This window comes from Uloborus diversus, chromosome 1, assembly GCF_026930045.1.
Source record: "Uloborus diversus isolate 005 chromosome 1, Udiv.v.3.1, whole genome shotgun sequence".
In the NCBI taxonomy this organism is placed as follows: Eukaryota; Metazoa; Arthropoda; class Arachnida; order Araneae; family Uloboridae; genus Uloborus; species Uloborus diversus.
Genome location: NC_072731.1, coordinates 239,003,010 through 239,019,024, shown reverse-complemented (window position 1 = coordinate 239,019,024; position 16,015 = coordinate 239,003,010). Strand labels below are relative to the sequence as shown.

Below are 16,015 nucleotides of genomic sequence, written 5' to 3'. Positions count from 1 at the left end.
TTTACTCGCCTGCAATTTTTGCAAAGCTACGTAGTCCATAGACTGATTTGCGCCCTTTTGGCGCCTTATCAGTCTAGACGGGCCGCAATCGAGCTGAAGCCGATACACTTTATAATTACGCTCAGTAAATCTTTTACCTGGGAGCTGAAAATACTTTTCACAACCGCAAAAAGTGTGCATTCGTGCGACTTGTAACAATTCAGAAATATTTCTGGCAATGATACTTGATTTGTCTACGAAGTGGATAAAAACTATTCAAATCCTGAAACGTTACACTGAAATACTCAGTAACGTTTCGGATTATTTTTTTTTATTTATTTTTTTTTTTTTTACAGTGAAATAAGATACACCCATTTATCTGACAGACTTTCCACATTTCCTCAATGACGAGTTTCCTAGTCGTTGGATTTGGGGAGGTTATGACGACAACAACCATCTTCTTCAGTGATTCCCGTGTTCACCGGATCTAACTCTAAATGATTTTTTTTATCGTGTTACATCAAAGATCGTGAGTTCGTGCCCCATGGGCTACGTGATTTGCAAGATTTACGCCGATCATCACAATCGCATTTCCAAAGATTGATCGGACATATTACAGCGAGTAAAACAAGAATTAGACTTAAGAATTAATATCTGCCGCAGTAGGAAAGATCCATGTATCGAACATTTCGGAAACAAAATGCTGTACAGTTTTATTCTCCATTAAAGTCAGTGTTGTTGCTGTATTGGTACTATATTTGTTTCAATAAGACTTTCAAACCCCGCCCCGGAGGGAAACTTGATATGTGTATTTATATAACAGATATAGAATAGGATGTCATTAAAAAATATTTATGTATTTAAGGGTGACGCGAATCGGAAAAGTTTGAGAACCCCAGATATATGGTATGATATTATTCGGTTTGTTAGCTACAGTTTTGAATCCTCAAAAAGTTAAATGATTTTTTGGTTTATCCCTCATCCTTAAGACCATGATCATTAATTACATTTCTTGAGTAAAAATTGATCACCTAATTATTACTTTTAAAAAAAAGAAATTTTAATTAAATATGAAAGATTGCCTTTAATTTTAGAACACTTTACTTACGTTTTACAGAATTTCACAAACATTCATCGTCAATCAGTCGACCAAAACTTCTCACACAATCCCATTGTTGTGAAAATGCTAGGGTGATGCAATTTTTTTTTTACCAGCACTGTATATGAAATGTATTCTGCTGATTGGTGATGCATACTTACTGGAGTAAAATCATTACTCAGTTATTTTCTCGCGATGATTTTTTGCATTTTAGGTTGTGACACCGGAATGGGACATCGCATGGCGAGGAGATTCGACGAGATGGGAATGCACGTGTTCGCCGGGTGTCTAAACCCTAGCGGTCCTGGCGCAGTCGCACTCAAGGAATCTTGTTCTACGCGGCTGCACGTCGTTCCTCTGGACATCACCAACGAGGAACAAGTGAAAGAAGCAGCGGCCTATGTCAAAGCCAACCTTCCCGAAGACGAGAGAGGTCAGTAGAGTTGTTTAAATATACATGTAAAAACGAGCTGATGTGTGCATCACATGACTTCCTTTTACTCCAATTTCATGTCATGTTCTCATTATTGGCATTTTTAATGTGATTCAATTGTTTACTCTCTAAATATCACCAACAGTGGCCAAATTGAAACCAGATTTTTAAAAAAATTTCGCCAAATTTGTCGCCAAGTTGGCAACAAAACTTGGCGACCAAAATACTGGCATATATCGCCAAATGTCCAACAAATTATAACACCACTTGAATTTACATCGAAATTAACAATGTCCCACCCCCCTCAAAAAAGGGGCAAAAGACCCTTTAGAAGCACCCGAATGCAATCAAAAGAGGAGGTTCACAACTAGACCCCACTAGGAGTCTACGTACCAAATTTCAACTTTCTAGGACATATCGTTCTTGAGTTATGAGACATACATACGCACATACATACATACGTACATACAGACGTCACTAGAAAATTCGTTGTAATTAACTCGGGAATCGTCAAAATGGATATTTCGCGTGTCTATACGTTCTTAGGCACTTATCCACGAGTGGTCGAGTCGAAAAAAAAAACTCAACATTCATTCGGGGGTGAATAAAATGGGAATTAAGGTCGATTTTTGAATGAAAATTATTTTGCGAATACGATACATCCTTTTTTTGTAAAAGGAAATTGAAAAAAAGTTTCTCCTAGACACCCCAGGACACCCCTCAATATTTTCACACTCGTGGATAGCAATATATTGGAAGAATTTTAGCTTCCTATTTCAACTGAAAGAGGGTGCTTAACCCCTTCCCCCAAACTTCATCAGTATGGGGAGGGGGTTAAAAAAATACTTCGAACTGAAAAAACAATGCTACATATAATAATATACACTAGTAATGTGCATATACATTGCAATAAAATAATTATTTACGAAAAAACAGCTGGGGAAATTAAACGTTTCTAAATTTGTGGCGTTTTCTGTGCTACGGCTAATGTTAAATTAAGGGGTCATTGAGCACCATCTTAAAATTTGAGTAAGAAGCGAAAATTTTTACAGCATAATACTATTAGTAAGTTTAAAAAAAAATTGGGGGTGCCCAGTACTCCAGCTGAAAAAAAGTTTTGTTGAATCACCTTAGAGGTCAGTTGGTTTTACGTCAATCACGAAACTACATACAGTAAAACCTGTAAAGTTGACCACCTTTGTAAGTTGACCACCTGTATAAGTTGACCGCTTTTGTCAGGAACGGAATTAGTCCTATCTTGTATAATGAAAGAAAACCTCTGTAACTTGACCACCTCTCTATGTTGACCACCTGTCTATCTTGACCACTAATATACACCAGCTTTAATTTGGAGTATTGTAAAAAACCCTTCGTAAGTTGACCACTTGGCAAAAGCATTAGATTGTACTAAAAGTTTAATCAGTTATGCATCAAATAAGCAACTAGGCATTAAAAAAAATGAATATTTATGCTTTTATCGAAAAACATTGGGCTTATGTTTAGTCTCAGAAAATGCGCCAAACTTCATTAAGGAGTTGTTTTGTTGAAAAGTAGATTACCATTGTTACAAATGTACAAGAAAAAATCGAATGAAGAATTTAAGTCACTTTTGACTTGTTATGAATTTTTAGGAATTGTTAATGTCAAGTAAGTAGTTTTTCATAAGCAATGAGACATTTTTTCTTCGGTCGAATAACAGAAATTTTAAATTTATTTGATAATTTACGCGTCATTCTGGTAAATAATCTCTGAAAATATTTAAAAACATTTTTACTTTTTGTTTTAAAGTAATTTTAAACAATGAAAGTTAGTTTAAAGTATTCCAATTAGTTAAAAAATGAATGCATAGGGCAAGAAATAACAAAAAAAAAAGTTTTCCTTACTGCCCTCTATAAGTTGACCACCTATCTAAGTTGACCCCCTAAGTACTGCACCGCAAGTGGTCAACTTACGCAGGTTTCACTGTACCAGGAAACCACACGATAGTACAACACTGTAAACACTTGAAATAAGTAGCAATCTAAAGAGCGTTGTAAAACATGTTTCCTGGCTCATAAATTATTTGCCCTCGTGTCCCCGTCATCGAAATATAAGGTCTCAAAGTTTGCCAAGATTTGAAAAGTCGCAACATATAGCGAGTTTCGGTGAATAGTTGAAAAAGTATTTCATACGATTTGTAGACGGATGCCGATAGGGAAATGGCAAAGTTGAATTTGGCACTTTTCTTAAAATTTCGGTACACTTTGAGACCTTATATCTCGATACCGGGCTGACGAGAGCAAAGAACTTTTGAGTCAAAAATATGTCTCAAGATACATGATGCAATGACAACCTAATCAGGTGGTCATTGATAATTCTATATTAGCTACCAGTTTGTTTGTCACTCTTGACTTCCTTAAGTGGTTTTCCACCTCCAGCTCATTCACTTCCTATGCCGGGCTGATGAGTGCTAATAAGCACGAAACTGCAGTCCTCGGCTGGAATTGATTGAGCTGGCGGTGTATTTCATGTATTTCTGCCTTAGCCCTGGCTATAGGGCGGTAACTTACTGAATATGTTTTAAAATGTTATTTCGATTGCTACCTTTTTGAACTTTTTTATTATTACACTATTTGTGCGGTTCATTGGTTAGATGTGTTCAAAATGTTAAATAGTTTAAATTGATCAAAAAAGTGAAAAAGCGATGCAAGTGATTTCCATGAAGTGTTTCAGAATTTTTAAGAGATGTAGGGGACATGATGATGATTTGGAATCACACAATAGCATGGCACGGTTAGAAATAGCTTCTTCATAGAGTAAAGACTTCGAAAGCACCAAAGTTTTCGAATTGAGGGCGAAATGCTTTGGAACAGTTTATTGCAAAAGATATAGTTTTTGTTTAAGCATAAGAATTGCAAATTTGTTGCAACCCACATGCGTTTTTTTAATGAGGTCACCAATAAAGTGCTTGCTATCACCAATCAAGGGTGCCCATATGGGGGGGAGCAATTGAGGGATCTGTCCCCCCCCCCTTTTTAAAATTAGAACGTCCTTGCTTTTAGTACATTTTTCTTTGCAAAAATGTAAAAACATTTCTTCTCCAGCCATTAATGAATAAGTTTTAAAAAATATCAAACTTTAATAACTCTAATCTGTACTGAAGTTGGCTTCTATGGGGAAAATATCTGAGCCACTCCCCCCTTAAAATTTTTAATATGGGCGCCCTTATCACCAATGATACATGCTTGTTTTGTTACATTAAAGAAATTCATTTTATTTCATTTGTAGTATTTAGCGGAAAGACTACGGATGCATTAAATCAATGTCTTTCAAAGCATTCAGTACCCAAAGAGAAAACTTTTGAGCTATTTCCGACCCTACTGCAACGCTATGTGATTCGGAATCGTCATCGTGCTTTTAGAGCAGGGATCGGCGAGTAATTTAAGCAGGTTCCGGATATACTTATAAAAAAAATTTATCGAGATCCAAAAAACATCATATGCCTCATATTTTTTTTTAATTATAAATTTAAATTTTCGCCAGTCAAAATGTTGAGTACAAAAGATAAGATTGTTAGATTTTCAGTCTCGAGATTTAACATGTGAGGTCAAGGGCGCCCATATGCAAAGTTTTAAGGGGGGGGGGCTCAGAAATTTTCCCCATGGTTTAGCAGGATATTTTCCCCATAGAAACCGATTTCAGTACAGATTAGAGTTATTAAAATTTGACATTTTTAATAACTTATTCATTAATGGCTGGAGAAAAAATGTTTTTCCATTTTTGCAATGAAAAAAGTACTAAAAGCAAGGAAGTTCAAATTCAGAGGGGGGGGGCTTGAGCCCCCCCCCCCCTTCCATATACGCGCCTTTGGGTGAGGTTCACGCAGGGAGCAGCGAGTATGTGAAATGTGTATTTAATATGGGCGGCTGCTAATTTTGAGGGATATTTTTTCTTCCAAAGTTTCCGAAACGTATTCAGAACCTAACATAGTAGCCAGGTAAATAGCCCAATCTAAGCACAGCTAAACAAGAAATAAATCAAAGATTTATTCGATTTATTTTTAAAATCATATTTACGCTTAAATGCTTTTGTATTCCTTTTTAAAAGCCATTAATAGCTTTAAAATATTTTTCTATCTTTTCTGTGCTAGGCCACATGGGCGCCCATATGCAAAATTTTAAGGGAGAGCTCGGATATTTTCCCCATTGTTTAGCAGGATATTTTCCCCATAGAAACCGATTTCAGTACAGGTTAGAGTTATTAAAGTTTAACATTTTTAATAAATTATTCATTAATGGCTGGAGAAGAAATGTTTTTACATTTTTGCAAAGAAAAAAGTACTAAAAGCAAAGAAGTTTCAATTTCTAAGGGAGGGCTAGAGCCCCACTTGCCCCCTATATGGGCGCCCTTGCTAGGCCATTGTGTAAAGCTTTTTAAAATGTGTAAATATAATTTACCTTCGAGAAATTATGATCCCAAAATACACATTCAAACTGATTTTTGCAGAAATTTGAACAAGAGATTGGGTAGTTTTTAATATAAAGAAAATCGTTAGTGCATTATTTTCAGCGATCTATTTTAAAGTATATTACATACTATATCAGTTCATAAAGTACTAAGTAAAGTTGATGATCTCTCTGGATGACTGATTTTATGTGGCATTATATATTACGGCGGATGCGTCAAATGTCATTTAATGTTTGGTTTAGCTATCAAAAGAAACGCATCAATCTTGGCTATTTTTAGTTTAAAGAAAGCAAACGAACCAAGTCTATTTCTCTTGTCGAAGTGTCATCATTTGGTTCCATCGAACATGATTAAGTTCATCTGCTCCTCGCCAACATTCGAAAGAAAAATCTTTTGCAGGGAACTTTTCTGATTAGAATTTATAAGGAAAATGAATGGTGAATGAAAATACGTGCTTTTTATATTTTTAATAATGCTAGAAATACACTTGCTAAATAATTTATTATGACTTAAACTGATAAAAAGTAATAAATAAGTAATAGAGAATAAAAATAATCGAGAAGAATCAAAATGAAAACATAATAAAGGATAAAGTATTGAAAATAGAGAACTTTCAATATAGTGAAACCTGTAAAGTTGACTACCCTTGTAAGTTGACCACCTGTCTAAGTTGACCGCTTTTTTCAGGCACGGAATTAGCCCTCATCATATAAATCAACCTCTGTAAGTTGAGCACCTGTTTAATTTGACCACTAAAGTAGTGCACCGCTGGTGGTCAACTTACACAGGTTTTACTGTACTTTTATTTAAGCGAATATGTAGATGACATAAACTTGACTGCTGAAGTCATGATTAGATAGTCAAAATAACGAGAACACTTTTCCGACTAAAGTGAACATGCAAAATACCTACATCCCGGTCATGCCATCCAGAAACTGCAGTCTCTGCTCGTCTCTGTTATGCACTCATCAGTCTGGAATAAACAATAACCAACCTACATACGGTTCGATTATAGTCTATTCCAGACTGATGAGCCCGTAACAATGACGAAACGGCAGTATCTGGATAGCATAACCGGACTGTCGATATATTGCATGTAGTTCTGCTTCAACCCTGACATAGGATGGGTAACTTACTGCTTAAAAGTACAGTGAAACCTGTGTAAGTTGACCACCTGCGGTGCACTACTTTAGTGGTCAAATTAAACAGGTGGTCAACTTACAGATGTTGATTTATGTGATGAGGGATAATTCCGTGCCTGAAAAAAAGCGGTCAACTTAGACAGTTGGTCAACTTACAAGGGTGGTCAACTTTACAGGTTTCACTGTACACATATTATAAAATTATGAATATAGTTTGATTCGAATTCCATTTGCAAAAAGTGGAATTGACTCCATACACCAAGATCTTCAATTAGAAATAGTCATTTCAATTTGGTCAAATTTTCTCGATTAAACTATGCTTTTTTGCTTAAAAATCTGAAACGATAACATTTCTTTTCGATTATGGGAGGAAAAATTGCCTAAGGTGTCCCTTTTTTTTGCGCTTATTTTTAACAGCAGCGTGACCAAATCTCTGAAGTGCATTAGAGCGTTAAGAGATGGGGAAGCAGCAAATAGCCTTCTATAACAATAAAGGAAGGTCAAATATTAGGTCGGATGGTCTAATTTAGCCCGAAGACACTTAATCTCATAAACTGAAGCGTTGGGTATTCTAAATGGTTGATATTTTCCCGCTCTAGTTCCTCATATGCGTTAATAGATGTAGATGGTGTTATTGAATGGTTTCACTGCGTCCCGTTTATGAAAAAATTAAGTCATATTTTTAAATGATTAGTGTAGTGGGCATTTCCAGAAATTTTTCAGAAAATTATTTTGTTACTAGCATTTAATTGATATTAATGACCAACGTAAATAGTTATTTTTAAAGAATTTAAGTTCCTTCATTAAAAAAATGCTTTTTAGAAAAGATTATTTTGAGTTACATATATACACAGGTATCTTATTGCATCGAAAAATACTGATCTGCTTTTAGATACAATTAAAAATAAATTTTAATGACTGACTTTCATCAATACGAGAATTGTTTTTAGTTTAAAGACGTTGACTTTTGGATAAGTTTTATATTTTGAAGATCACAAAATATATTAATAACTTATGGTTTTTAAAATACAGTCACTTGAGGTAACTTTCAGATATGTCAGTTAACTTTGCGTCACTTTAAATTGCTTAGCATGATTGCTTTAAAAAATTTAAAAAAAAAAAAGCTAGAAATTCCAGTGCTGCACTCGCATAGAAAGGTTATAAAATACGTTTTCCACTCTTTAGTCAACAAAAAAAAAGGTTGTCGGTTTTGTACATAGACTTATCGTATCATTCAATAGTTCTGAAGTGAATGTTTGGAAGCTAATGGAAGTTTGGAAGTTTGGAATGTTTTGACATTGTTGCTAGTGCTCTTATTCCATTGTAATATTCTACACCATATTATAAATAGTAGAAATTTTGTGTGAAGTGCAAAGGGAGATTTTAAAAGTATTTAAATTTTTATTTGCTGCATTAAAGTTGCACTACCTTTACTAAAATAAAATGTTTTGCATTCCATTTCTGGCGTGACTCAAATTTGTCCTAAATTCCCGGATAAGTCTGAACCAGGCTAATAATTCTTTTTAAATGGATTTAATAATTGTTAACTCTTAACTTGGTTAACTATACAATACTTTAGGAGCTTTTCTATCGTTTTAAACCTACAAGTAGAATAACACTCGTAAAAACTGTATGAGGCAGTTTAAAATTTGAGTAAGAAAATAACCCACCACGTTATTCTAAATATAAAGCAAATTGTCCACTAATGTTCAGAAAGGTTATTTAGATTTTATTACGGTCATCCATAGATAAGAAGGTTTACCCCAGTTTCGCCGACGTTTAAAATTTCCCCCCTTAAATATGTCAAATGGTATGATTGAAACTGAAAAACAGGGGGGGAAGGAAATTTCGTGTCAGAGAAACTGGAGGAACACCGATAAGAGGTGCACCAAAAAAAATATATTCATTGTATATTTTATGTCTCCAGATTTTTTTAACAGTAATACGAAAAGAATTTAAATTTTAAAACGAAATGATGTGTGCATCACATGACTTCCTTTTATTCCACTTTAATGTTATTTCCCCATTATTGCCAATTTTCAATAGTTTCCTCTTTAAATATCACCAACAATGGCTAAAATTGAAACCAGGTTTAAAATAAAAAATTAAAAAAAATCGCCAAATTTGTCGCCAAGTTGGCGACAAAACTTTGAGACCGGAAGACTGGCGATATATCGCCAAATGTCCGCCAAATTATAACACCACTTGAGTTTGCATCGAAATTAACAATGATTTCCCCCCAAAAAGGTGCAAAAGACCCCTTTAGAAACACTCGAATGCAACCAAAAGGGGAGGTGCACAACTAGATCCCACTAGGAGTCTATGTACCAAATTTCAGTTTTCTAAGACATACCGTTCTTGAGTTATGCGACATACATACGCACATACACACTTGCGCACATACATACGTACATACAGATGTCATGGGAAAACTCGTTATAATTAACTCGGGAATCGTTAAAATGGATATTTCGGGCGTCTATACGCTCTTAGGTATATATGCACGTGTGGTCAGGTCGAAAAAAAACTCAACATTTATTCGGGGGTAGCAAAATGGAAATTAAGGTCGATTTTTAAGTGAAAATTGTTTTGTGAAAACCATACTTCCTTTTTTGTAAAAGGAAGTAAAAATAGGTTAACTTATTAATTACTATATTTTTTCTTCATGATTGGGTGTGTTAATTCGTTCATAATTTGTCATTGATGATAGAGACGATACAGTAAGAGATTTAGTCCGTGTCCGATTCGTCCACGTGTATTCGTTATGAAATGTTAAATTGCACCAACTAAAAAATTGTTTTGTCCTTGACCAATGACTGAACTAATTTTTTGTAATTTGTTCATAAATACAGGCCTGTATTGTCTAGTAAATAATGCTGGAGTGTTGTCTTACACATCATTCGATCTCATGACAACAGAAATGTGTGAAGAAGTTATCTCCGTCAACCTCATGGGAACTATCAGAATGACGAAGATATTTCTGCCACTTATTACCCCAGTTCCAGGTAAAACCTATTTCCTTTTATGCAAATTGCGAATTATAAGTAACTCTACATCATCTTAAATCGAGAAAGCACCAAAGAGAAAAAAAAAAGATTTGTGCCCCTGTAAAAGTTTGCGTACTCTTTAAGGATGTTTAAATATCAAGTAATGTCTAAATGTTTAGATATACAATATAACCCCGATTCAACGATTGTCAAGGGACTGCAAAAAGTTATTGTTAAATCAAGGATATTGTTAAATCGTGGAGCATATACATTCAATGCAGTTAAATCCGGACTAGTGAAATTATCATTAAAATTGAGGAACTCGTTAATCGAAGTTACACTGTACACTACTTTTAACAGTATGATTAGTGATTGTAATACCGATATATCAAATACCATATTTGGACCTTTTTCGCAACTTTGTAATACCGGTATTTGATGGGGTAGAATACCGTTATTTTCGGTATTAGCTGAAAATAATAAATTGAAAAATCTTTAATTAAAAAACTATTTAACTAATAAGACACATATTGTTGTTTTTAATATAAATTTCTGTTTCGATGAGGCAGTACCAAATACAATCTATTGAAGTAAAAATTTGGCTTCAAAAGCACGAATTTATAGAATGTCAATAAATAAAAGTAGCGGAAGGATTACAAAATGATGTTTTCATCACAGATGGTGTGATGAATCGTACTTTTGTGAGTTTATGTGAGCCATGTTTTTATTTTCTCCATTTCCTTGACTTGCCCTCTTGCGAAAATTAATTTTAAGTGTAATTACCAATATGTTTGTGCTCTGAACAATTTATTCCGACCATATATTGCAGCAATTCCTTATAATATTTTTTTTTAATTTTTTGTCTCGATTGTACTGAATTTTGAGAAAATTTTTTCTTGTTAGTATAAAAAACCGGAAAAGTCACCAGAATTAGCGAATGTTTTGTCTCACTATTCAGCTTCATACCAAGAGAGGTAATATTTATAATACCTTGAACATTTGAAAATAAGTAAAGCATAGTCAGTTGTAACATATTTTTGAGAAATTTACATAATTGTAAAGAATTTCAAAACGAAGAGGAAAACGAAAAAAAAAAGAGAAAGAAACTAGCAACATATTGTATATTTGTTCACAAGGAGTAAATAATGCACGTTTTGTACAAAATAATACAATATGGCAAAAAAACATTATGTTGCTGAATGTTTTTTTTTTTGGGGGGGGGGGGGGATTTTGAATACCGGTATTAATACCGGTATCATGTTAAAAAAGATACCGAATCCCGGTATTACAGTTTTGGTTCGGTATTGCAATCCCTAAGTATGATACATCGTTAGTAAAATCACGATACATCGTTAATTATATTCAGGTTAATGTACTGCTATTAAGTGCTGTAGGGGAATGTCACACAAAGTGAATATTTTGCACAGTTTACAGCGCCACGTATGGACGATATTTTAACTACGTTGCTAAACATGTAATTGATTCCAGTCAAAAAAAAAAAAGATATCTTTTAAGATTAAGGTACACGATATTACAAGTCATTGTGAAATTTGATACTCATGTTGCAATACATTTGTGATATTACATCAAAAATAATTTTTGTTATCATAAAACGATAAATTTCTTGTTATTAACACTCTAAATATTAACTAAGGTCCACTGGTGTTCACTGCAGTATTTATTTAATTATTATTAGTTGTGTTTTGATTTTAAATATTTAATTCAATTTGTCAAGTGCATGTGAGGCCAAGTGAAATAGTTTACCTCATTTATTAGTTTAATAAATCATTTACGCATTCATATATATTTATTCCCCAAATTTATTCATTTATTAATTCACACATTCACTTATTTAGTTATTTATTCATTATTTTTTCACTCCTTCATTTACTAATTATTCAATTTGTTTATTTACTCGTATTTATTCCTTTATTTTTTTGTTTATTTATCCATTTAAAGGAAAATATTTTAATAACCAAATTTTTTCTTTAGACAAATATTTCAATTCTCTCTTTGCTTTTTATAACAAATTGATAATTTTCAACTATCATTTAAAAATTAAAGTTGCTGCAAAACATTAAAAATAACTTTCAATTCATGTTTTATTGTAAAATACGCTGAATAGCTACATTTGTCAGAAAAAACAACTAGTACTCAGTGGTAAGTGAAAACTAAAGAACTATTATTGAAAAAAAAATCGTTTGCTTGAACGACAGAGATTGAGTCAGATAAAAATTTATCAGAAACAAAATGAGATAAAACAAGAAAACTGTTAAATAAGATAGAGTCGTACGTTTTTCATCAAGTGACATAGTGACATTCCACACTAAGTAAGAAAATATATTGATCACAGAGATTTGTACAAAAGAAAAAAAAGAAAGAATATAGAAAGAGAAGTCATATTTTTCCAGCAATATTGTTTGAAGTTGCTTAGACTTTGATTCACAATTATTGTGATATTATTTCTTGATACCAGTACTGGTCTGTGTCCTCTATACATAGGGCAAACATTTATCAGTTGTTCTCAACGCATTTTTAAATATTTGAACAGATACAATAAAATAAAAACAATTGCGTGTCTACAATATAGGAGAACATTGCATCAAAACAAATTTAGTTTAAATTAAATTTACTTTAATATAAATTATTTTTGTTTAAATTTAATTCGATTTTTATTTAATTAAAACAAATTTAATTTTTAAATTTAATTAATTGTAAGATTAAAATGTGTTTCATAAGTGTTCTTCTGAATACAATCGGCTTTTTTTTTTCATAACTAAAAGTGACCGTTTCAATGTGTCAAATTTAATATGAAGTTTCATTTCACCTTCGGGAAACTTGAGAAAAAATTTAAACTGAAAAAATAAAATTAAATATACTCCCTTAATTTATTAGGTATTTTACCTCAGTAATTTTAACTCCCAAGATTGTTTACTAGTTTTTAAAAACTATTTTTCCGCATACATACACATTATCAAAGAATAAAAAATGAAGAAACAGCAGAAGAGCAGATAACAAAATTTAAAAAGTAAAACAGTTTTAAATACAAAATAAGTTTCCCTGCAAAATGTCAGGAAAGCAATAATAATCATAGTAATGACAATAATCATTATTCATTCATGTTTCTGGCACAAAAACAATATTTCCTGTGATAAAGTTTGTAAAAGGTAGGAACCATTATGGGTTTTTGAATGTTAGTCAAATGAAATATATTAGCACAATAACAAAAATAATAGACGGTCAGAATAATTGTAAAATATTTAAATCACTATAATTAATCATTTCATTAAAGAAAATCCCTCGCGGCATTTTAGTTTAAATGAAATTTAATTATAAAATATTATAACTGAGGAGATATGAATTTTGCCCCTTGAAATACAACGCGTTTATTTATTCATTCCCCCGTTCGGAATACAATGCATTTTTAGTCATTCGATCATTCATTTACTTATTTTTAATTAAAAAGAAAAGCAATATTTATTTTTTTCCCTCAGCATGTTTTTTTATTCCGTAGAAATATAAATGAAAAATAAGAACGGAATCGGCGAAGTGTAAATAATAATAATTAAGGAGTTTGAGAAATGATCTATCGAACAAAACGTGTTTTGTTTGAATTTGGTAATTTCTAAAGGTTTAAATACTAAAACAAATATTTTTATATACCAAAACAAGTAAGAGAGCGTAGTAATTTTATTTATAAAAGATTCGTCAAACGAAGAATATTTTCTATTGTTTAACATGGAGAATTAGTATGTAGTCTTTTGAGCACAATCGTGAAAAAAATTATTAGTATCATTTTCGTAACATTGATTTGTCGATGTCATTGACATTTAACGGTCATAGCACTCACTAAATTATCCAGTTCCTAGATAAACAGAATAAAGCTTTCCTTCAAAATTGGCAGCTCCAACGCCTTTTGAAGTCAAAAGGATTGTGCTTGGGATTGGATCACTCCAGCAATTGCCATCGAAGCAATACTGGTGGATTCTTTTGTCAAAGTTCCCATCACCTGTTGGTTTATCCGAAAACATTGCTTTTAAAAGTCCATTATGGATTACCAATCCCGGAGAGTGGTTGTACGCAACAGTTGTCAATGTCACTGGATAACTCCACCCATTTCCGTCAAACTTCATCCACTTGTATTCACTGTTCCCGTCTTGAAACAGCAAATACAACAGACCTTGGTAAGTCACTACTTGAGGACTGACAAATGAGAGTATTGATTCATCCCCGTACTTGACTGGTAATACATCAGACCAATCGGTCCCATCAGTGCTGGTGCAATAAATTACTTCCGTGTAGTTTTCATTTAGGCCAAATAAATACAGCTTTCCTTTATATACCACCAAATTTACTTGATCTGAGTACTTCCCTGGCGGCTGATGAGAGTCGTCTGAGGAAAGGTGACCTTCTGAGTATATTTTGACTATTGCCTTATGATCAGCAGTTCGAAAAACTACATACAATTTCCCTTTGAAAAGAGCAGCTGAAATTTCGTTATCACTTGAATTAAACTGGTAAAGAACACTCGAAGAACTCCAGTTTTCATTTTCGTTCTTTTTCATATAAAGGAATCGATTATCTATCGATTTATAGAAGCAATACAAAGCATTATTGTAGGTAACTAAGCAGGGCCTGGTGTCAGTGTCTTCGGAATTAGTTGGTTCAGAAGAATGCCAAATATCATCCGTTCTAGTCATCCATAGCTTCATATTTGCTAGATTTCAGTTAGGTCCGAAACTTATACAAAGTCTGTTGTCACTCTTCCCGAAAGAATGGCTGGATTTCAGTTAAGTCCGAAACTTATACAAAGTCTGTCACTCGTCCCGAAAGAGAGAGAATGGCTGGATTTCAGTTAAGTCCGAAACACATACAATGTCTGTCACTTATCCCGACAGAATGGCTAGATTTCAGCCAAGTTTGAAGCGCATACAAAGTCTGTTACTTGTCCCAAAAGAGAATGACTTGATTTCAGTTAAGTCCGAAACTTGTACAGTCTGTCGCTCGTCCCAAAAGAATGGCTAGATTTCAGTTAAGTCCGAAACGCATACAAAGCCTGTTACTTGTGTCGAAAAAATGACTTGGTTTCAGCCAAGTTCGAAACGCATACAAAATCTGTCACTTGTCCCAAAAGAATGACTTGATTTCAGTTAAGTCCGCAACTTATACAAAGTCTGTCACTCGTCCCGAAAGAGAATGGCTGGATTTCAGTTAAGTTCGAAACACATACAATATCTGTCACTTGTTCCGAAAGAATGGCTAGATTTCAGTTGAGTCCGAAACACATACAAAGTATGTCACTTGTCCCGAAAGGATGACTTGGTTTCAGTTAAGTTCGAAACACATACAAAGTCTGTCACTTGTCCCAAAAAAGAGAGAGAGAGAGAATGACTTGATTTCAGGTTACGTCCAAAACGGATACAAATTTTCACTTCTGCCTGAAAGAATCACTACTAAGTAACTATGAAATTGTAAAACTTGCCTTCATATGAAGCTTGCCTATTTATGCGGCCTTGTGGATACATATTATTTCTCGGATGAAGTGTAAAAAGAAAGCTCCTTTCTACTTTGACTGTGCATTATTACCTTCCGTTTTAGATCCCTATCACGTAAGATAAGGATAGTTCGTCGTTTCCTGCGTCTATTAAAAAAGATCCTTTCTTATTCAAAGAATTATTTGCTACTGATATGAATGTCTGAACATTAAATTTAGTTCTTCCTCTTTCCTTCCAAAATAACTATCGACTTTATAGTTTGTAACAGAATATTTCGAAATAGCTCTAGATCTCTGTTGATCACGCTAATTATTTGTGATCAATAAATTTGAATCATAAAAAGTCCGCAAAAAATCAATTGAATATTGAATAAAAATCATTCACAGCTAAAATACTGGAAATTGCAAACCAAGTTGAGCCATGTTTTGCTACAA

General features: G+C 33.3%; 1 protein-coding gene across 1 annotated transcript in view; it reads left to right on the top strand.

Annotated features, from left to right (window-relative positions):
* LOC129225981 (dehydrogenase/reductase SDR family member 9-like) overlaps positions 1-16,015 on the top strand; it is a 38,979-nt gene that overhangs the window by 20,046 nt on the left and 2,918 nt on the right. The window contains exons 3-4 of the mRNA XM_054860556.1: positions 1,293-1,511; positions 9,952-10,104. Coding sequence (XP_054716531.1) covers positions 1,293-1,511; positions 9,952-10,104 — 372 coding nt within the window. The remainder of the gene's footprint in view (positions 1-1,292; positions 1,512-9,951; positions 10,105-16,015) is intronic.